Source organism: Podarcis cretensis, assembly GCF_951804945.1.
Source record: "Podarcis cretensis genome assembly, chromosome: 8".
Lineage (NCBI taxonomy): Eukaryota > Metazoa > Chordata > Lepidosauria > Squamata > Lacertidae > Podarcis > Podarcis cretensis.
The window spans coordinates 13,527,669-13,547,339 of record NC_137177.1 but is presented as its reverse complement, the minus strand read 5'-3'; the positions used below and the strand labels follow the sequence as shown (position 1 = coordinate 13,547,339).

Genomic DNA, 19,671 nt, shown 5'->3' with positions numbered 1-19,671 from the left:
CCATAACTTATTTTCCATTTGCTGATTTCCTTGACCTCCCTTTTTTGTATTCTAGTTCAATTAGATATTTCAGCAAATCCTTTCCATCTTTGTTTTAACTTATCTTAACATACTGTAATTTTACACTCTCTTCTTTCACCAATTAACTATCCATTTTTACTTAATCCTTTATATCATTTCTGCTATAACCACATAACTTCATTCCAACATCCTTCTAACATTCCTTAATTTTACAATGTTTCTGTAAATAAACTTTAAATTTCTTCCAATCTTCTTCCACCAACTCTTCTCCTTGGTCTCGGATTCTGCCACGAAAATATTTTTTTCAATAGGCAATGGTGGCAGAATATTGAAAATCCCTTATTAAGAAACATTGAGATACGGGTGAAATATAAAGGAAAATTGATACCAGTAAATTCCCCACTAACTCCAGTGGTGATGATAGAAGACTTCCCAGTAAATTTTAAAAAGGAAATTGAAAAAGACGAAAAAGAGAAGAAAAAACTTAAAATAAAAGAATGGGTGCAGAAAATGAGAAGCAAACAAATAAGAGACCCACTAACAGGAAGTAAAATAAATTGCTTTAACTGTATATAGCTTGAGCAATGGACAAAGAAGTGGTTAAAGGAAAACAAGAAATGCAAAGAATAAACTCATGTTGTTTATAAAATATTAGTACAAATGATTATAAAAAGGAGAGATAAAGAAGAAAATATAGTTATAGAAGGGGAAACCTGTGAAATGTATAAAATTTTAGTACAAATGGAGGATCAACAAGATCAGTTAAAAGAGGTGAGGGAAAATGAGACAACAGGGCAGATAACTAGTCCAAGTTGGGGGGGTATTGGAAATATTGGAAAATATTGTTTATAAGGATAAAATAAAATTATTATGAACAAAGGAAAATTTAACCCATATCCCATATTATGATGAGCCATCTCTCTCTCTCTCAAACTGTTACTGGCATTTCTCTCTCTGAAACTGTTTTTGAGCTATGTACCCAGCCAGGGATCTTCTGGCTGAGGATTTGCAACCACTATGCTTACTAAAATGCCTCAGTAAAGCACATCTGCTGATGAAATGAGGTATTCATGTGATTCATTGGCTGCCAACCCTGCTGAGTTACTCTGCTGAACTCTTTATGTGCCCTGGAGTCTGAGAGTGAAGGCATGCATACCAGGAAAGTCCTGGGGGCGTCAGGATGGTAAAACATACAATAATATACAAATGTGTATATTTATTCTTATTATCCTAATGAACTTCTAATTGTCAGTAACCTCAATCCAAATATCATTGAATTCATCCAAAGAAAATCTGCGCCTATACAGAAAGCTTTCCATTCATATGTTACCCATGTTGTCATGTTGTCCAGCGATTGAGTAAAGGGAATTAAATCTCTATTCTTCCAGTTCATCAGTATCAGTCTCTTGGCCACCATTACGGTGCAGAGAATCCATGTTTGCTTTCTTGTTTTCAATTTCCATACAATGGGTATATAGTTCAAGAGCATAATCGCTTCTGAAAATCTTTATTTTTTGAGTAGTGTCTTTGGGACACTACTTTCCTTGTGTCCAGCACTTTCTCCCAAAACTTAGTAAGTGTGGGACACAGTAAAAGCATGTGTTTCAAAGAAGAATTGTCAATCATACATCTCCAACCAAGAGATACATTAGATAATCTTTTCTTATACAAATGCAAGGGAGACCAATAGATTCTAAGAAGGATTTTCTGTTGTATAATCCTTAGATTAAGATCCATTGGTATGATAACGAAGCCGAGACATTTTCCCACTATCTAGGTAATAGTGAACATTCCAATTATTTATACCAATCATTTCTTAAAGTCTGCATATCAAACTTATTTGGTGATTTAAAAAATCTATAAAAAGTAACCATTGAGTATCAAATTAACTATCCAATTGCTACAAATTTCGGGTTTCTCAGATGCTGTGAAGGTAGTCAGACCAAACGAAGTTTCTAAAATATGTTGTACATGCAAGTACTTCCATTGGACCACCTCTATACATACATATTGCATAGAACATACATATTGTATGTATAGAAGTCTTCCTCATCTATCAGTTGGTCCAAGGTCAATACACCTGTTATCATAGTTTTTCCATATTACCCCCCCCGATTATTAAAGTAGGATTTAGTGTGTGAAAATGAATTTATTTTTATTAGCTAATAAATTCCATATCTTTCTAATTGACGTAACTGTTTCAAGAGTTGTAGGAACTTCAAATATTTTGATCCTAATACTATTCACCCAATCAAAAGTGTTATACAGTGGTACCTCGAGTTACATACGCTTCAGGTTACATATGCTTCAGGTTAGAGACTCCGCTAACCCAGAAATAGTGCCTAGGGTTAAGAACTTTGCTTCAGAATGAGAACAGAAATTGTGCTCCGGTGGCGCGGTGGCAGCAGGAGGCCTGATTAGCTAAAGTGGTGCTTCACAACAGTTTCAGGTTAAGAACAGACCTCTGGAATGAATTAAGTACTTAACCCGAGGTACCACTGAATATGTATATTCTAAGATTGCCCAACTGAGAAGATTACAGCCATCAGCAGGTCTCCAATATTTGATACCTGTCAATAAATAAGCACAAATGTATAATTCCAGTCTTGGAATTCCAGATCCACCTTCCTTAATTTGTAATTGCATGCCTTATTTTCTGGGCTTCTTGTAGGAATATGGTTAAGTACTCTGGCACCAGGATAGTGAATTAGATATGTCCTTGGCGTGATCCAGCAGGGATCATCTTCTGTTCCTGACTCCTGAATTCCGTGGTGCCTCTCCAGATTTCTGCCAAACAACAGCAATCTGCCCTGACTGCCTAGTGCTGTGTGGCAAATCTCTGGAAAAGCCTCTACAATAGCCCACAGTTGACTGTATTTTAGAACTTTCTTCGATGTTTCCCTTTTAGTAGGTTGGGTGGGAAGTTTCTGTATTGTATGTCTTTGATTTCTTTGAAATATGGACTGGAATATATATTTCCTAAATCAATAAGATAACTCATAATTACCCATTGTTTTTCATTCTAAAAACAGTGCCCTTCACTACCACTGATACAAAATATTCTTAATTTGATAAATGCAGACACACAACACAGTTTTGATTTGCTTCACCAATTTATTTTGATTATGAACAAAGGAATTTTTTACACATATCCCATGTTTTAATGAGCCAAAGACCCACATTTCTTCTTTAGTTTTCTATTCCCTGTATCCCATTCACCAAATAGAAGCCTCAGGAGTCCTGTGAATACCTGTTGCTCTGGACTCCCATGTTCAGACAAGCAGCCACCACTTCCACTGTTGCAGAAAATAGTGGAATCCAAGAGGAAGAAGACATTGCTCTCTCCTAACTACCCTTAAAAGCTGAGTTGGTTTGGTGAAACTAGAGTTTCACCGCATCGTGCTCCTATTATCATGCCTGAAAAGTACTTGTTAAGAATTGATGTTTTGGCCAATTCACAAAAAGCTGGTGATGCACAGCCTCTGACGACCTTATCAGGAACTTCACTGTCATCTAGTAAAGAAAAAGAGACAAGGTCAGATGAGCATCTTGGTAGCAACCTGTGTTTTTGTCTCTCTCTCTCTCTCTCTCTCTCTGTGTGTGTGTGTGTGTGCGCGCGCGTGCGCAAAAGAAAAAATAGGAGCATCTTAATTTTTAATAACTATGTTGAGCAAGTATAGAAAACATCTGAAAATCACCACATGAAATGAACATGAGAGTGGTTTTTAAATGAGGTGTTTAAATAGTCTATTATTATTATTTTTTTCTTAAGGGGCAAGGGCTCATCTTCATTGATATTGCTTTCCAGATCAGTTCTCCATGGCTAATTTTACTTTTTTTAAAGACTGATGAAAACACTCTTTTAATAAACTTTTATATGTAATTTAACAAACAGACTATTTCTCTCACCTTCTCAAAGCCCCACCCCGGATATATACATACTCATTTATATACATACAAAGCAAATGTGATTTGAGGTGAGTTATGATTTCAGGAAAAAAGAAACTCTTCCTCCAATGCACAAACAATCTATTTTCTGAAAGGAAGCCACAAACAGAATGAAATAGTAACACACACACACACACATCCCATTCCCCCCCCCCTCACTCATTGCAAGGCAGTTCTACTTACCATGAACAAGAACAAATTCAATGCACTGAGTCTCCTCATCGTAACACCTGATGGCATTTAAACCCTCAGAAGCTTCTGATTCAGCTACACCAAGGTTCGGGCACTCCAGCCCATTCAAGCGCCTCGGTGGCACTGCCAGAAGTAAATACTAAAGTCAAGACATGATTCCAGCCCATTTATCTTTATTCTAATTCCTAGGCTTCAGTTCTCTAATCTTGTGAGAGGGTTGCAACATCTCTACTTCATTCTGTTTCTGCAATTAATGATGTTGATGGTGCAGATATTTAGACCTGAGATGAGCAGACAAGCAGTGGTATTTTTTAGGGAGTGAGTTGGGGAGTTTATTGTTGTGCATGTGACTTCTTGGCCACTGATATTTTTGGTGCTTGGTTTATTATATATAGTGTTCAATCACTAATTACATATACTTATGTAGTGCTTATGACTATGAAATAGACTTAGGTATATAATCTTGTTTAAGTATAATATGTTGTATACTTTGTTATTATGTTGGAAACCCTCCTCAGATTAAGGTTACTATGTAAAGTTTTTAAACAACAAATGAATAAATAAATAAATAAATAAAGCCTTGGTGTGTATCTGTTTATTTATTAATGATTATTATATATCACTTAATACTAAAAAGAGTCTCCTAGTGGTATAGAAAACTCAGAAACTACAATAAAATTTTTAAACAAGAAGTTTTTAAACAAGAAAGAAAGAAAGAAAGAAAGAAAGAAAGAAAGAAAGCCTTGGTGTGTATTTGTTTATTTATTAATGATTATTATATATCACTTAATACTAAAAAGAGGCTCCTGTTGTTGTTTAGTCGTGTCCAACTCTTCATGAATCCATGGACCAGAGCAAGCCAGGCTTGGAAACTACAATAAAATTTAATTTTATACCTAAATGCATTACAATGCAATAAAATATAAAATAAAAAAATAAAAAACATCAGCATATATTGAAGTGTCTTTAGAGTGAAGGAACCCTTCTGTCTTCAGTGCTCCAATAATATTCTTAATAAATAATAATAATAATAATAATAATAATAATAATAACTTTATTATTATTTCATTATCTATACCCTGCCCATCTGGCTCGGTTCCCCCAGCCACTCTGGGCAGTTTACAGCATTTATAAAGCATCTCCTAACTTACAAAATGCTACAGATCACACTAAGATTCTGCCTCTAATATCCACGAACTATAAGGTTATTACCTCTGCAGTTCTGCCCCAACAAGATGAGTCCCAGGGTGAGCTGGGCTTTCAGAAAGCAAGGGGGCATGTTTTGTACACTTGTTGAGTGATCAAAACTAAGTTATAATCTAAAATTTTATTTTTTTCCTCATGGGCAGGTAGGGTTTCAGCCTGCATAGCAGTTGGAGCTGGTAGACAGTTGCTCTGGACACAGAATTGACCTGTACCTACATGGACAGCTGTGAGTCCAAAATGACTCCCAGGCTGCACACCTGGTCCTTCAGAGGCACAGTTACCCCATTCAGGACCAGGTCGTTCTCCACACCCACCCAACCCCTGTCCCCCAAGAACAGTACTTCTGTCTTGTCAGGATTCATCCTCAATCTGTTAGCCACCATCCATCCTCCAACCGCCTCCAGACACCCATACAGGACCTTCACCACCTTCTTATTCATGATCACTCATCCCATTTTACTGCACAAATGGACACAGATACATAATCCATCCAGTCACCCCAGTCATCTCTCACTCAATCACCAGCAACCATTGCCAGTCATTGCAGTTTAAAAAAGTGAAAATCAGGACACCAAATTTGAAATTTTTATGCATCCCCCCCCCCATTTTGCTGATTTTCGATAATGCCCCCCGGACATGGGAAAACGTCAATGTTTGGCAGACCTACTGTAGAAACCAATGAGAGAAAAGAAACAGTTCACTAACTGAGACATGAAATATAGCAATGGGAGGAACTTAGGGCTACCATATGTCCATATATCCCCATCAAGTAGGGTGATTTTTGTTTCTAAAAATGCTTTTAAAATCTCCTCCAAAACCCCAACATTATTTTTGTTCCCAAATATTTTTGTTCCCAAATAGAGCTCAACAACTTTGCCCAAGCAGTGCGACTTTTGTTGTTCTCCAGTTAAATGGCATCCAGCAGCAATAGATAGTTTCACTAACTACCTCTGCAGTTCTGCCCCACCAAGATGAGTCCCAGAGGGAGCAAGAGGGGGCATGTGTTCTTATCTCTCTACCTGTTTCCCCAATTTTTCTGGGGTGTTCTCTTCCACACACCCAGTGGTCATTTGAATCTTTTGGGCAGAAAGTGCTTCTGCATGACATACAGATGGTGATACTGATTCCAAGAAACTAGGTTAGGGCATTTACTGCACACCTCCAAGGAATTATTGAGGCCCCATTGGGAGCTCATTATTTATTTATTTATTTATTTATTAGGAATTAAATTTGTATACTGCCTTTCATTCAAAAATCACAGGGCAGTTCACTACATATTTTTTTAACATACCGTATATCAAAATTCCGTCCCTAATTACTGGCAAGGGAACATTGCACTGGCACCCAATCAAGTGATACAACATTTTAACCTCATGTCATCTAATTTTCTTAATCTTTTGTACATTTGTTGAGTGATCAAAACTAAGTTCAAATCTAAAATTTTAATTTTTTATCTCATCCCGTTTTTGAGTTATGAGGGTGTGAAATTTCAAAAAGAGAGAGAGAAATTTGATCTTGCTAGAATACACACAGGCCTTAAAAGCCCAGCCCAGCATTGAGATACGTCAAAACTAAAAACACAAATCCCTGCAGAACCTGAGCTTCATGATATGTCACATGATGGACTTACTCTAAATCTAAAAATCTAAGTTACCAAATTTTCAATTTTTATTAAAAAAATTAATATGATTTAAAAATTCAAAAAATATACTGATTATTAAATATTTCAAAGAGCCACCTGCAAATTTCACATTTTTCAAAATATATTTTGTACATAAATGTCTGCCTTATTGGATTCTATTTGGGATAAATGGGTCTTCTTGGAGTAAAATATAACAGAATAAACAAGATCTCAACTATAATATTAGTTGCTTCAGGCATTTCTTTAGAAAGTTATTCAATTAAAAGGTGTCTGAAAAACTAGTTAGGCTTTTCTTTTAAACGTGTTAAATGAGGTAAAAAAGTTGGATTACTTGATATAGAATTACCCAGGAATGAATCTTGGACTGGAACAGTATTGATTGTCTTAGAGTAACAAGAAAAGAAATTGGGAAGCTCAATGCTATTTATCTTTGGCAGTAGATAGATAGATAGATAGATAGATAGATATAGATAGATAGATAGATAGATAGATGATAGATAGATAGATAGATAGATGATAGATAGAAGGAACTGGAGGCCCCTCGACTGTCCTCGGGTTCAGTATTGGACCACTTTGACTGGATATCCCCAGCTGATGTAGACAGATTCCTCCGAGCTGGAAAGCCCACCACCTGTCCTCTCGACCCGTGCCCGTCCTGGCTGATTAGAGCGTGTCCAGAAGAGGTGCGCCCCCCCCCGGGGGATATCATCAATCTGTCCCTTGGCACCGGGACATTCCCAGGGGAACTGAAGGAGGCAGTGGTGCGCCCGCTCTTAAAGAAAACATCATTAGATCCCTTAGATCTATCCAATTACCGCCCGGTCTCGAATCTTCCATTCCTGGGTAAGGTGATTGAGAGAGCGGTTGCTGAACAGCTTGGTAGGTTTCTGGATGAAACATCAGCTCTGGATCCATTCCAGTCCGGCTTCCGCGCTGGTCATGGGACCGAGACGGCTCTGGTCGCCCTAACAGATGATCTCCGCAGGCAGCTGGATCGAGGCGGGTTGGGGCTGCTGATTCTTCTAGACCTGTCAGCAGCCTTCGACATGGTCGATCACGAACTCCTGGACCACCGCCTTGCCGACGTGGGGATCCAGGGCACAGTCCTTCAATGGCTGCGCTCGTTTCTCTCTGGTCGGGGACAGAGGGTGGCGCTTGGGGGGGAATTGTCATCCCGCCACTCCTTGGTGTGTGGTGTGCCTCAGGGTGCAATACTCTCCCCGATGCTTTTTAACATCTTTATGCGCCCCCTCGCCCAGCTTGTCCGGAGTTTTGGGCTGGGCTGCCATCAGTATGCTGATGACACCCAACTCTATTTGTTGATGGACCGCCACCCGGACTCGGCCCCAGACACACTGATCAGATGCTTGGAGGCTGTGGCTGGATGGTTACGTGGGAGCCGGCTGAAGTTAAATCCTTCGAAGACAGAGGTCCTCTGGCTGGGACGGGACGACATGGGACTGAGGGGGCAACTCCCATCTCTTGCGGGGATGCAATTAGTGCCAGCACCGTCCGTTAAGAGTTTGGGTGTAATCTTTGATACCTCCCTCTCCATGGAGGCGCAGATTGCAGCTATAACAAAGGCGGCATTTTTTCATCTCCGCCAAGCTAAGCAGTTGGCTCCTTACCTCTCTCGCCCTGACCTAGCCACTGTGATCCACACGACGGTCACCTCCAGACTGGATTATTGTAACTCGCTCTACGTGGGGCTGCCCTTGAGACTGACCCAGAAACTCCAGCGGGTGCAGAATGCCCCAGCGAGACTCCTTACGGGGTCTTCGCTTAGAGATCACATTCATCCGGTGCTATACCAGCTGCACTGGCTCCCGGTGGAGTACAGGATCAGGTTTAAGGTGCTGGTTTTAACCTTCAAAGCCCTATACGGCCTAGGGCCCTCGTACCTACGGGACCGCCTCTCCTGGTATGCCCCACAGAGGAACTTACGATCTTCAAATAAAAACACCTTGAGGGTCCCAGGCCTCAGAGAGGTTAGGCTGGCCTCAACTAGAGCCAGGGCTTTTTCGGCTGCGGCTCCAACCTGGTGGAACGCTCTGTCACAAGAGACAAGGGCCCTGCAGGACTTGACATCTTTCCGCGGGGCCTGCAAGACAGAGCTGTTCCACCTGGCATTTGGTCAGGGCGCAGCCTGACCCCCTCCTCTGGCAATCTTTACAAAGCTTTAGTTTATGGTTGCCATCAATTTTGATTTTAATTCATTTTAATAATGTTTTATAATGTCATACTGTTTTAATGTTGTTAGCCGCCCTGAGCCCGGCTTCGGCTGGGGAGGGCGGGATATAAATAAAATTTATTATTATTATTATTATTATTATTATTATTAAGATAGATAGATAGATAGATAGATAGATATACTTTCAGGAAATCCCAGGTTGCAAAAAAGTTTTTGACAGCAATACTGGATATGCCGGACGTATTTTCTTTCTACTGAAGAGAAGGTGGCATTTGCTGAGATGCAATCTTCAGCACAACCCTTGTTCTTGTAGTTCTCTGTAGAGCCATCTGTTAGAAAGAATTGAAGGAATAGCAAGATATGCAAAAATTCAAATTGATGAACGTACAAATATAAATACATTGGGCAAATGGGTGATTTAAGAGAAAATACCTGGCAACAACTGAATTCAGCAAACTAATCCATAAAGTAGTTTCTTTGAAGTATAATTTCTTCTGCAATACCATGTTAATATTCTAGGATAGTTCTTTAACAACTTGCACATAAATGGGATTAGATGGACTTCCTTTTCTGCCCCTACAAAAGAGCCTAGAATAGTTTGATCCACCACCCATCTCTACCTGATATACAGCTAGCTGATCCAGGGGCCTGACTCATGAAGCTTCCTTATATTATGTACTGTATTTCTGAGAGACGGGAGAAGATGGTTTTTTATCTGTTTCCTCTAATTTTCTGATCTCTTGAACTCACTTCTCAATACAGGAAATATTTTTGCATACAACCTTCTATGGGGAAAAGCAGTTATATCTGAGTATGTTTTCCCCCCTTTTCCTTTTTTAAAAAATGATTTCTGTGGCTTCCTTTGTCATCAGAGTATTTCAGCATTTGATGCTATGTGCTGTTACTATACATTGCAGGCCTATTCGGCATCAGCTAATAGTGCAACTAGATAAATAGGTTCCGCTCTGGTGGGAAGGTAAACGGTGTTTCCATGCGCTGCTCTGGTTTGCCAGAAGCAGCTTAGTCATGCTGACCACATGACCCGGAAGCTGTACACCAGCTCCCTTGGCCAATAAAGCAAGATGAGCGCCGCAACCCCAGAGTCATCCGTGACTGGACCTAATGGTCAGGGGCCCCTTTACCTTAATTGGAGACTGGTTCTAAAAAGAGAGAGTGGGGTGGTGGCGTTGGGGACAATATTTTCAAGATGTGGCCTGGATCAGGTAAATTCATTCTGATTGGTCTGAGAATCTCCATTCACCCCTTCCTCCTTTTCAGGAGTGTTGTTTGCATCCCAGTGTGACAGTGGATAGACTGTGCCTCTGGTCATTACCTACTCTGGCCCAGGCAGCATCCCAAATCTTGCAGACATGCTTGTGCAAGAAAAAACTCAAAAGTACATGAGAGTGTAAAGCAGGGGTTGTCGACCTGGACCCTACTACCCACTAGTGGCCATTTCAGGATTCTATGTGGGCAGTAGGGGGTTCTACAGCACAAGCTGAATCCTCCTTCCATCGAGCACTGGTGGGTGGTTAGGAAATTTTACCATCAAGAAAGATGGGCGGCAGTGGGCAGTAGCTATGACTACCCTGGGGTAAAGTGAAGTGACTTCCGGTTTCCCACAGGATGGAACATGGCATGAGCTCAGAAGGGCTCGATAGCTAACGGGCTTTGGGGGTGAAGATGCGAAGTCTACGCATCCCCCCAACCCCAAAGAGGGAGTCTTGGGGTCAGCATAGAAGTGTCGTTGTCAAAGAGGAGTTTCCTGGTCTCTTGGTCTCTTTGTTAAGGAGGGGAAAGGGGGATGGTTCTGAAGCAAGAGAGTAGCAGCCCATGATGCCGGTTCCAAGAAGCAGGAAATCTCCATATCCCCATAGTTTAACAGAGCAGAAAAGGGAAATCCTACAAATGAAATTTAAAATTGAACAAATAAATCTGACATGAAGAAAGGGGTAAAAAGAAAGTCCCTTCTTACTTAGTAAAACATACTCTTCCTAGAGTAGTATATGCACCCAATGATAATAAACTAATTTCTATAAACACCTGGAAGAAACAGTGTTAGACTATATGCAGGAGAAAATAATTCTCCTAGGAGATCTGAATGGAGTTGTTTCGAACACGATAGAACTCAGAGAAGTGTAGATAATAAAACAGGATGATTACCTCAAACTTTTTTTCCAGTTAATAGAAATTTAGTAGATGCTTGGATGTTTAAACATCCAAGGGCAAAGGAATTCTCATATTATTCTGAGCCCAACCAGTCTTCCAGCAGGCAAGATGGAATTTGGATCTCAAAAGAATTAACATTAAGAGTGAGAAAAATTGAAACTGATCCAAAGTCCCTATCAGATCACAATTCAGTGTCCTTATTCCTGAAGGATTCCGGAAGCTGTAGGCCGGCTCCCTCGGCCAATAAAGCGAGATGAGCGCCGCAACCCTAGAGTCGGCCATGACTGGACCTAATGATCAGGGGTCCCTTTATCTTTAAAGGAGGATGCGGGTGGTGCTGTGAGTTAAACCACAGAGCCTAGGCCTTGCCAATCAGAAGGTCGTGGTTTGAATCTCCACAACGGGGTGAGCTCCCGTTGTTCGGTCCCTGCTCCTGCCAACCTAGCAGTTTGAAAGCACGTCAAACTGAAAGTAGATATATAGGTACCACTCCGGCAGGAAGGTAAACGGCGTTTCTGTGCACTGCTCTGGTTCGCCAGAAGCGGCTTAGTCATGCTGGCCACATGACTAGGAAGCTGTACGCCAGCTCCCTAGCCAATAAAGCAAGATGAGCTCCGCAACCCCAGATTGGCCACGACTGGACCTAATGGTCAGGGGTCCCTTTACCTTTACCCTATTCCTGAAGGGGAAAGAAAGAGGGCAGAAAAGATAGAGGATGAATGAAGCATTACTTAATGATGAAGGAATAATTCAGAAAGCTAAGAAAGCTTTCGAAGAATTCTTCAAATTTGATGTGGGAAAGACCATGGACAAAAACAATTAAATTCACTGCATGTATGCCATTAAAAGAAAATTTAATGAAGATGATGTATTGGTGGTATTTGATGCTGACTAAACTTGCTAAAATTTAGAAGATAATGTTGGGATTCAGAACTTACAGGGTTAAGATATTCTGAGTAGTGCCTCACATTCTGATGTTTGGAAGGAGGGAGGAGCTTTATTCTCTGTTCTCTTTGTCTCTGAAAGAGAAGGACGCCATGAATGCTAGCAGTCCAGGAGAATCTGAGAAATGCTGAGCTGTAAATATTTTGCTGCAATAAAGGACTGATAATTGGACACACAAGTGCCTGATGTGTTTGTCTGGATCTAAGCAAGAAGCAACAGTTTTTTTCGCTGTGTTTTTACTCTGCAAGGCGAAACCGGAGAGAAGCAGTTCGGCGCAGCTTGGCTGAGAAACGTGCCGGACCGCTATAAACTGCAGCTAATTGGGGTCATAAACCAATTAAGCTTCATTATCTAACAGGTTATGGGGACTAATTACCGCTTGTAAAACTGTTGCTGAAAGTCTGCCGGGATGCTTTGAAGTCAGCTGGGTCAGCTGGGAAGACGCTACCGAAAGCGGAGGTCTGCGTTCTGAGGCAAAGCAGCTGGCTGAGACGCTGATTTTTGCCTGATGCTGAGAGCTGAGAGCTGAGAGCAGCTGAGAAGACAGGTGCCGGAAAGCTGTTGATACGTGAGTACAGCTTGGGGCCCCTGGGAAGAAAATGGCAGACAGCCTGGTCTTTGAGGACATTCCGCTTGAAAAGCTCACTTTAAAAAGTTGGGCAACCTGGTCCAGAAGAGTAAGGGGTTGGTTTCTGGTTACTGGGCTTTGGGATGTAAGCCAGAAAGAGCCACTACCCCTCAGGCGAGGAGCGGAAGGGACAGACGTTGCAGGCTTTGAGGCTGCGTTGCCTGAAGATAGCCAGCTGAGAATGCAAAGAGAGTTTGCTATGCTGAAAGCATGCGTACACGCATCGCTCTTGCCTAGTTTGAAGGGCATAGAGTCAGCAAGGGCTGCCTGGGAGGTGCTGAGAAGTTTGTGTGAAACTTCAGCAGGAGGCCAGGGCCCTGGAGAAGTCATGAAAAGCCTAAAGATGGCTGAAGCCCTTGTCCCTGAGGTGAAGATCGGGGGGGCTGAGACTTCCAAAGGCAAGTTTCAACAGTTTTCCACTGTGAGTGCCGGAGTGGAACGCAGTTTCAGCGAGGGCAGGGCTGGCACAGAGTGCTCTTCCGGAAGAAGGGTGGCCAGACCAGCTGAAAGGAGCCCTGGGCAGTGTTTTTCCACTGGTGATCGTCGTCATGCAAAGTCTGGAAAGCTGCGGAGAGCTAGACGCTTCAAGGCCGGCCACCTGCACAAAGTGAAGATAAGCCCCACAGAGTTGCGTGGGAACGCAGAGGCCAGACCGGTCTCCAAGGCAACGGAGGAGGTTGCTTCTACGGAAGCTGCCAAGGTCCTGAGCAAGGGGGAGTTGGTTGCTGAGACAACCAGGGAGAACAGCTGCAGAAGCCCAAAGAGAGGGGGCAGCGAGACGTTTGTTGCTATGGCGATGTTTGAGAACAGCTCTGAGAGAGACAATGACCTATGCTTTGTCATCGACTCAGGAGCTAACCGCAACCTGATTCCAGAGACCCCTGCTGTCGAGATGTGGAATTGCACGGCTGGAAAAACTGTTCAGTTTGCAAATGGAGAAAAGAAAAATGTGACTAACGTTGCAAATGTCTTTCTTTCTGTTTTGCAGGAGCAGATGGAAGTTTGCATTGTGCCAGGGATGCATCACTGTCTTTTGTCTGTGCCTTATTTGTTAAAAAAGGGGTTTAAGGTTTCTTTTGAGAATGCTTTCTGCACAATCTCCAAGGGGGGAAAGCAGCTTGTCAAAGTTAAAAAGGGACAGAATGATCTCTTCATTCTTAAAACGTCTCTGGAGGGTGAGGGGAAGGTTGAGAAAGCACAAGCCCTGCGTGCTACAGTTCCCACTCATGTTTCATGTGCTTGTGTTTGGCATAAGAAGACAGCTCATGGTTCTCTAGAAGAACTGCAGGCTCTACCTGAGGTCTCCAAAGGCTGTAAGATTAGAGAATGTGGTAGTGCCATAAGTTGTGAAACTTGCAGACAGGCGAAGGTAAAAGGGTGCAGTTACCCAAAGGTGGAGAGGGTAACCACAAAACCTTTTGATCTTGTGCACATAGATCTGTTGGGTACCATGAAGGAACCAAGTCTGGGAGGGGCCAGGTTTCTGCTGACGCTGCAGGATGATTTTTCGCAGAACACCTGGACTCATGGTCTCAAATCCAAGGAAGATGCAGCACAGCTGATTAGAAGTTGGATTGAGGAGGTGGAACTAAGGTTCTCCACCAAAGTGCAAGCAGTCACTAGTGACAGAGGTGCGAAATTTACTGGGTCTGCTTTGCAGGAATTCTTTCACAAGAAAGGGATACGTCACACAGTGACTTCTCCTCAACAGAGGGGGGTGGCAGAGCTCAGAAGTGAGGCTCTGGTTAAGGCTGCACAGGTGATCCTGACAGACTCTGGGTTACCTCCAAGGTTTTGGTTGGAGGCGGTCAGGTATGTGTGCTTCACCTGGAATCGGACCTACAATTCAATGGTAGGTGACACACCTTATTCTATGTTGCATGGCAGGAAACCCTAGATTCACTTTCTGCGTTTGTTTGGATCTGTTGCTTCTGTGCCGCTGCCTAAGGCTTTGCAAGGGCCAGATGGACCCAAGTTCCAGAAAATGATCTTCTGTGGGTATGAGCCAGCGGCTCGTGCATGGAGGTTTGCGTACCCGTCAGGTGATCAGAGTAAGCTGCTGATCAGTAAACACGCTGAGTTCTATGAGCAGGATGAAAGGTCAAAGACTCCTGCCAGGCTTGATGTTCTTTCAGAATGTCTTTCTGATTCAGAGCAGGAAGGTTCTGATGAGGAGGAAGGAGAGGCTGAGTCTGCTGATGACGATCAGCTCACTGACCAAAGTCAGGAGCAGGATGGGGCATCTCCACAAGTTGTAAAAAGAGAGCCCAAGAGTGAGCCTAGTTCTCCTGTGAGTGTAATGCAAAGGATTCGAAGATGCTTTAAGTCAGAGGGGGAATCCCGTGATGCAGAGGACACACCTACTGACCACAGTGAGTCAGAGGAAACGCCTGAGTTTGTGCCCAGGCGGTCCAGTCGCACAACGAAAGGTATTCCACCTGAAAGGTATCAGGCCACAGGTGCGTGGGTAAGTTTCGCACAATGCGAATCTGAGAGTTGTGAGGATGTTCCAAAGATGCCTGACAGGAACGCCAGGAGAGGGCGCAAGGTATTAGGGAAGGGATTGATCTCACAGAGGTTTGCAAAGGTACATCCACAGGTCTCGTCAGAATGCAAGGCAAGAGGGGGTGTTGGGATTCAGAACTTACAGGGTTAAGATATTCTGAGTAATGCCTCACATTCTGACGTTTGGAAGGAGGGAGGAGCTTTATTCTCTGTTCTCTTTGTCTCTGAAAGAGAAGGACGCCATGAATGCTAGCAGTCCAGGAGAATCTGAGAAATGCTGAGCTGTAAATATTTTGCTGCAATAAAGGACTGATAATTGGACACACAAGTGCCTGATGTGTTTGTCTGGATCTAAGCAAGAAGCAACAGTTTTTTTTGCTGTGTTTTTACTCTGCAAGGCGAAACCGGAGAGAAGCAGTTCGGCGCAGCTTGGCTGAGAAACATGCCGGACCGCTATAAACTGCAGCTAATTGGGGTCGTAAACCAATTAAGCTTCATTATCTAACAGATAAGGTATGTTGGAAATATAAGGAGAAGGAAAGGAATTTCTTTCATATGTGGTGGAAGTGTCCTAAGATTAAAGCGTACTGGGATATGATATATAATGAACTGAAAAAGATTTTCAAACATACCTGTCAGGAACTGCCATCGGAGCCTAGGGTGGTGGCAAGGCTCCCAGACACTGGAGAGGGAACCAGCAGGGAGAGAGGGAGAGCTTCCGCTGAGGAAGGAGAGGAGGAGGGGGCGTCGGAGGGAAGGCTCAGGGAGGCTTCCAGCGAGACCAGTGGAGAGAGCTCAGGACCTCCCCATGGGACGCCCACTCTGCGCAGAAAGCTTTCGCGCAGGGAATCTAGGCGGAGACTCACTGTCAAGGAGCTTTTATGTTGGAAGAAATTCAGGAAACGCCCAGTGACGGATTCTGCCAGTGATTAAGACAGCCACGAAGTAAGGGCTGTCCAGTTAGGGAAAGTTTTTAGCCAACTACTCAGCTTGGAGCGGTTCTGCGCTTACGCACAAGCAACCCCTTATCCCATTACAATATCTTTAGTAAAAAGGTATATGAAGGAACATTGTAAACATTTGAAAACACTTGCAGGGTTGATTTAAAATATTTTGTTAGGTTATGATTTGATACCTGTTTATAAAAATTAAGTTTTTTAAGTATGGAGTTAAGATAAATAGGGTGATTTAGAAATGCTAAGATAAAAGTGATAACATATGGAAGTCAGAGAGGGGACAGGAGGAAGTCAAAGCTCAGTTAGAATAAAGATATATATGATGAAGAATTTTTATTTGGTTGTTATAAAAGGGGGAGAAGAAAATAATAATAATAATAATTATATTAAAAATATTTTAAAAATATAAGAATTCTTCAAATTTAATATAAGCAAAGGAACTAATATTAAGACTGTGTGGAAGACAGGGAAAGTATCCACGAGAGAATTTTTCATCCACCCACCAGAATGCAAATTTAAAAGGAACAGAGTGGAACATATCTTAACAGAAAACTAACTAGAATAAAAAGTTAGGAGCAGATTTTATCTTGTCAGATAAGAGTAAAAAGAGAGGCGTGGTCATCTATGTGAAACCCAGACTGCTTTCCAAAGATGAGGAGGGAAGGATCGTAATAATTCAAGTAACGGTACAAGGAGAAAAATTAGTGATGATAGGAGTATATGCACCCAATGATAATAAAGCTGATTTCTAGAAATATTTAAATAATATTACTTTTATGCACCAGGAAAAAAGCCCAAAGCATTCCTCTTAGGGATCATGGGGATGAAATCCCAAGAAACTTTAAGAAAGTATTTATGTATGCCACCACAGCAGCAAGAGTCTTGATTGCCCAGAATTGCAAAATGGAGACCTTATCAACAAAGAGAGACTGGTTGATCAAATTGATGGAGTATACAGAACTGGACAAGCGGACAGGTCAGATAAAAAGATCAAACAATACAAAAAATTAAAAATGATTGAAATATATTCAAACAGTAGTTGAAAGACCATTATGGAAAATACATTTTTTTGACCGGTTTAGAGTAACTCCTGTAAGAAAAGAAGAAGAAAAAAGTAAAACATAATGGAATTAGGTTATTGAATAAATGGCTGTGTTAGGAGGGACAGTCAACTAAGTAAAACTGAGGACTGAGGTAAGAAGGGGAGGGAAGTCAAACAGAAATGGATTACAAATGAATCAAATCAATCAATCAATATGTATTTTTGTTCTTTTTTTTCATAGTTTTAAAAATATATGTTTAATTACAGGAAAATCACGTTTTTACAATGTGATTTGATGAATGTATGTCTAAAGCAACCAATAAAAATGAATTACAAAAGAGAGAGAGAGAGAGAGCGCAAAGTGAAGTGACAAATGGACCCAAGTCACAGCATTCTGCTTTGCTTTCAGTGGAAAACATTGCAGGACTCAAGGGAAGAAAACAACAAATGAAGGAAGAGGAGGAGATTGGGTAGTCTGTGTGGACAGAACACAGTAGGAGGACAAGGAAAATGCTTGTCTGTTGCTTGGTTAGCCCTGCGAATGGAAGAGGCAAGTGTGGAGGGGAACTGTCCATCCCATCTGAGTTAACAAGGGTCAAGTAAGATGAACACAGTGATGAAGCAAAATGTGCATGCCCAAGGGGACTTTTTACAGGACAGATTATACACTATTAAGCAGCCAGCTGCAAGACATGGCTAGTGCATATCCTTAATGGCATGCTGGACTTGTTCCAGGTGTTGTAGGTTTGGCAGTCACCTTCTATGCAGCCTTCTATTTCACCACTTTGTGCAGCAGAAGAAGCACTGGGCTGGATCCTTAGTGGGAATGGGAGGTGAAGCCCCACCCTGTCAGATGGGATCCCTCTCAGGAATCTTGGAAGAATGCATTCCTTGTCCATACATCCAGCTTAGGGATTGAGGGCACAGAGCACCCCTTGCCAGTGTCTACTTGAGGTTCACAGGATGCTCTTCATGCTGTTGATGGACGCTAATATTGGTCATCCCCAAGAGTCTATCAGTCAGTAGGCAGACTGGTTACATGCCCAGTGTCTGTGTCAAAGCTGTTTATCCCTGTAATCAATAAGGTTGTGGACTAATCTGAACCCAACACATGTCTCCTTGTGTGCATTCACTTGCTGTGCACCTCATTCCTACATCAATTTGCCTGCACCAACGAAGAGTAGACTCTGACTTGGTTGCTTTCTAAGCAGTTGGGAATTATCATTCACTGAGGGATTGTCATTTAGGAGTTAAGGGGGAGCTATGAGACAAATGCCAGAGAAAGATGAGGCCTGAATATTTGTGCACAGTTTGTTCACAGTAAGCAGCTGGTAAAAGTCAGGAGAAGGTTACCAGTGGCTCTTTGGATCTATGAGGCTTCCCTGAGTCAAAGTATGAGAGAGTGAGAGAGGTTCTACACTCTGTTAGTTAATGATATGGAAATGGGCCATCTCAGTGGCTCCTTGCAGTCTGTGGAATTCCCTTGCTGAGAGAGAGAGAGAGAAAGAGAGAGAGAGAGAGAGAGAGAGAGTGAGAGAGAGAGAGAGAGAGTGAGAGAGAGAGAGAGAGAGAGTTTTCAACATAGAGAGGGATGGTTGGGTTTCAACACGAGGTTTTCTTCTTTATTTTATTTTTTGCTTTTATTGTACCTCACTCAAGAATCTAGACTAGATCCCACTTTGTTGTCATTTTACAAGTGGGTCTCAGCAGGTTTTTGGAGAATGACTGCTTTTACTGAAAGGGTTGGGGTTGTGTTGTTTTTATTGTAATTATTGGTACATTTTAAACATATTTTTAATATAGTTTTGATTCTAATATTTAATTTTTGAAAAAGTTGAGTTCCTCAAGGTTGGTGAGATCAGCATTCTGTTGTCACACTAGATACCCCAGAGACCAAAGGATGCACTCACACTGTTAAGTTGTGGGTTGACATAGCAGACGACACAGCGATTTCTCCAAGTAGCTCTTTATTTTGTAAGCTGGAATAGAACTGACTGCAAACAGCCCAGCCGGCCTGCTTTTATAGGCAGCCGGCTGTCAACATTGTAGCAACAACAGCCCAGCGTTTCCCGCCTAAAATAACTGACGTGGACCTGAGTGAAAACTATCTACAGACCTGAGTGAAAACTATATACAGTATCCCCCTGCTGGCCCAGGGTGAAACTTCACTACATAACACCCCTCCCCACCGAGATAAGGCGTTAGTTACAATCGTAATGGGTTCCT

The 19,671-nt window shown here is 42.1% G+C and overlaps 1 protein-coding gene across 1 annotated transcript in view; it reads right to left on the bottom strand.

Annotated features, from left to right (window-relative positions):
* Window positions 1–3,108: 3,108 nt before the first annotated feature.
* The window catches only part of LOC307221671 (phospholipase A2 inhibitor and Ly6/PLAUR domain-containing protein-like), a 53,609-nt gene continuing 37,046 nt past the window's right edge, over window positions 3,109–19,671 (bottom strand). Inside the window, exons 4-6 of the mRNA XM_079986419.1 lie at window positions 9,383–9,529; window positions 4,153–4,284; window positions 3,109–3,534 (exon numbers count right to left, since the gene is read on the bottom strand). Coding sequence (XP_079842545.1) covers window positions 3,377–3,534; window positions 4,153–4,284; window positions 9,383–9,529 — 437 coding nt within the window. The 3' untranslated portion in view covers window positions 3,109–3,376. The remainder of the gene's footprint in view (window positions 3,535–4,152; window positions 4,285–9,382; window positions 9,530–19,671) is intronic.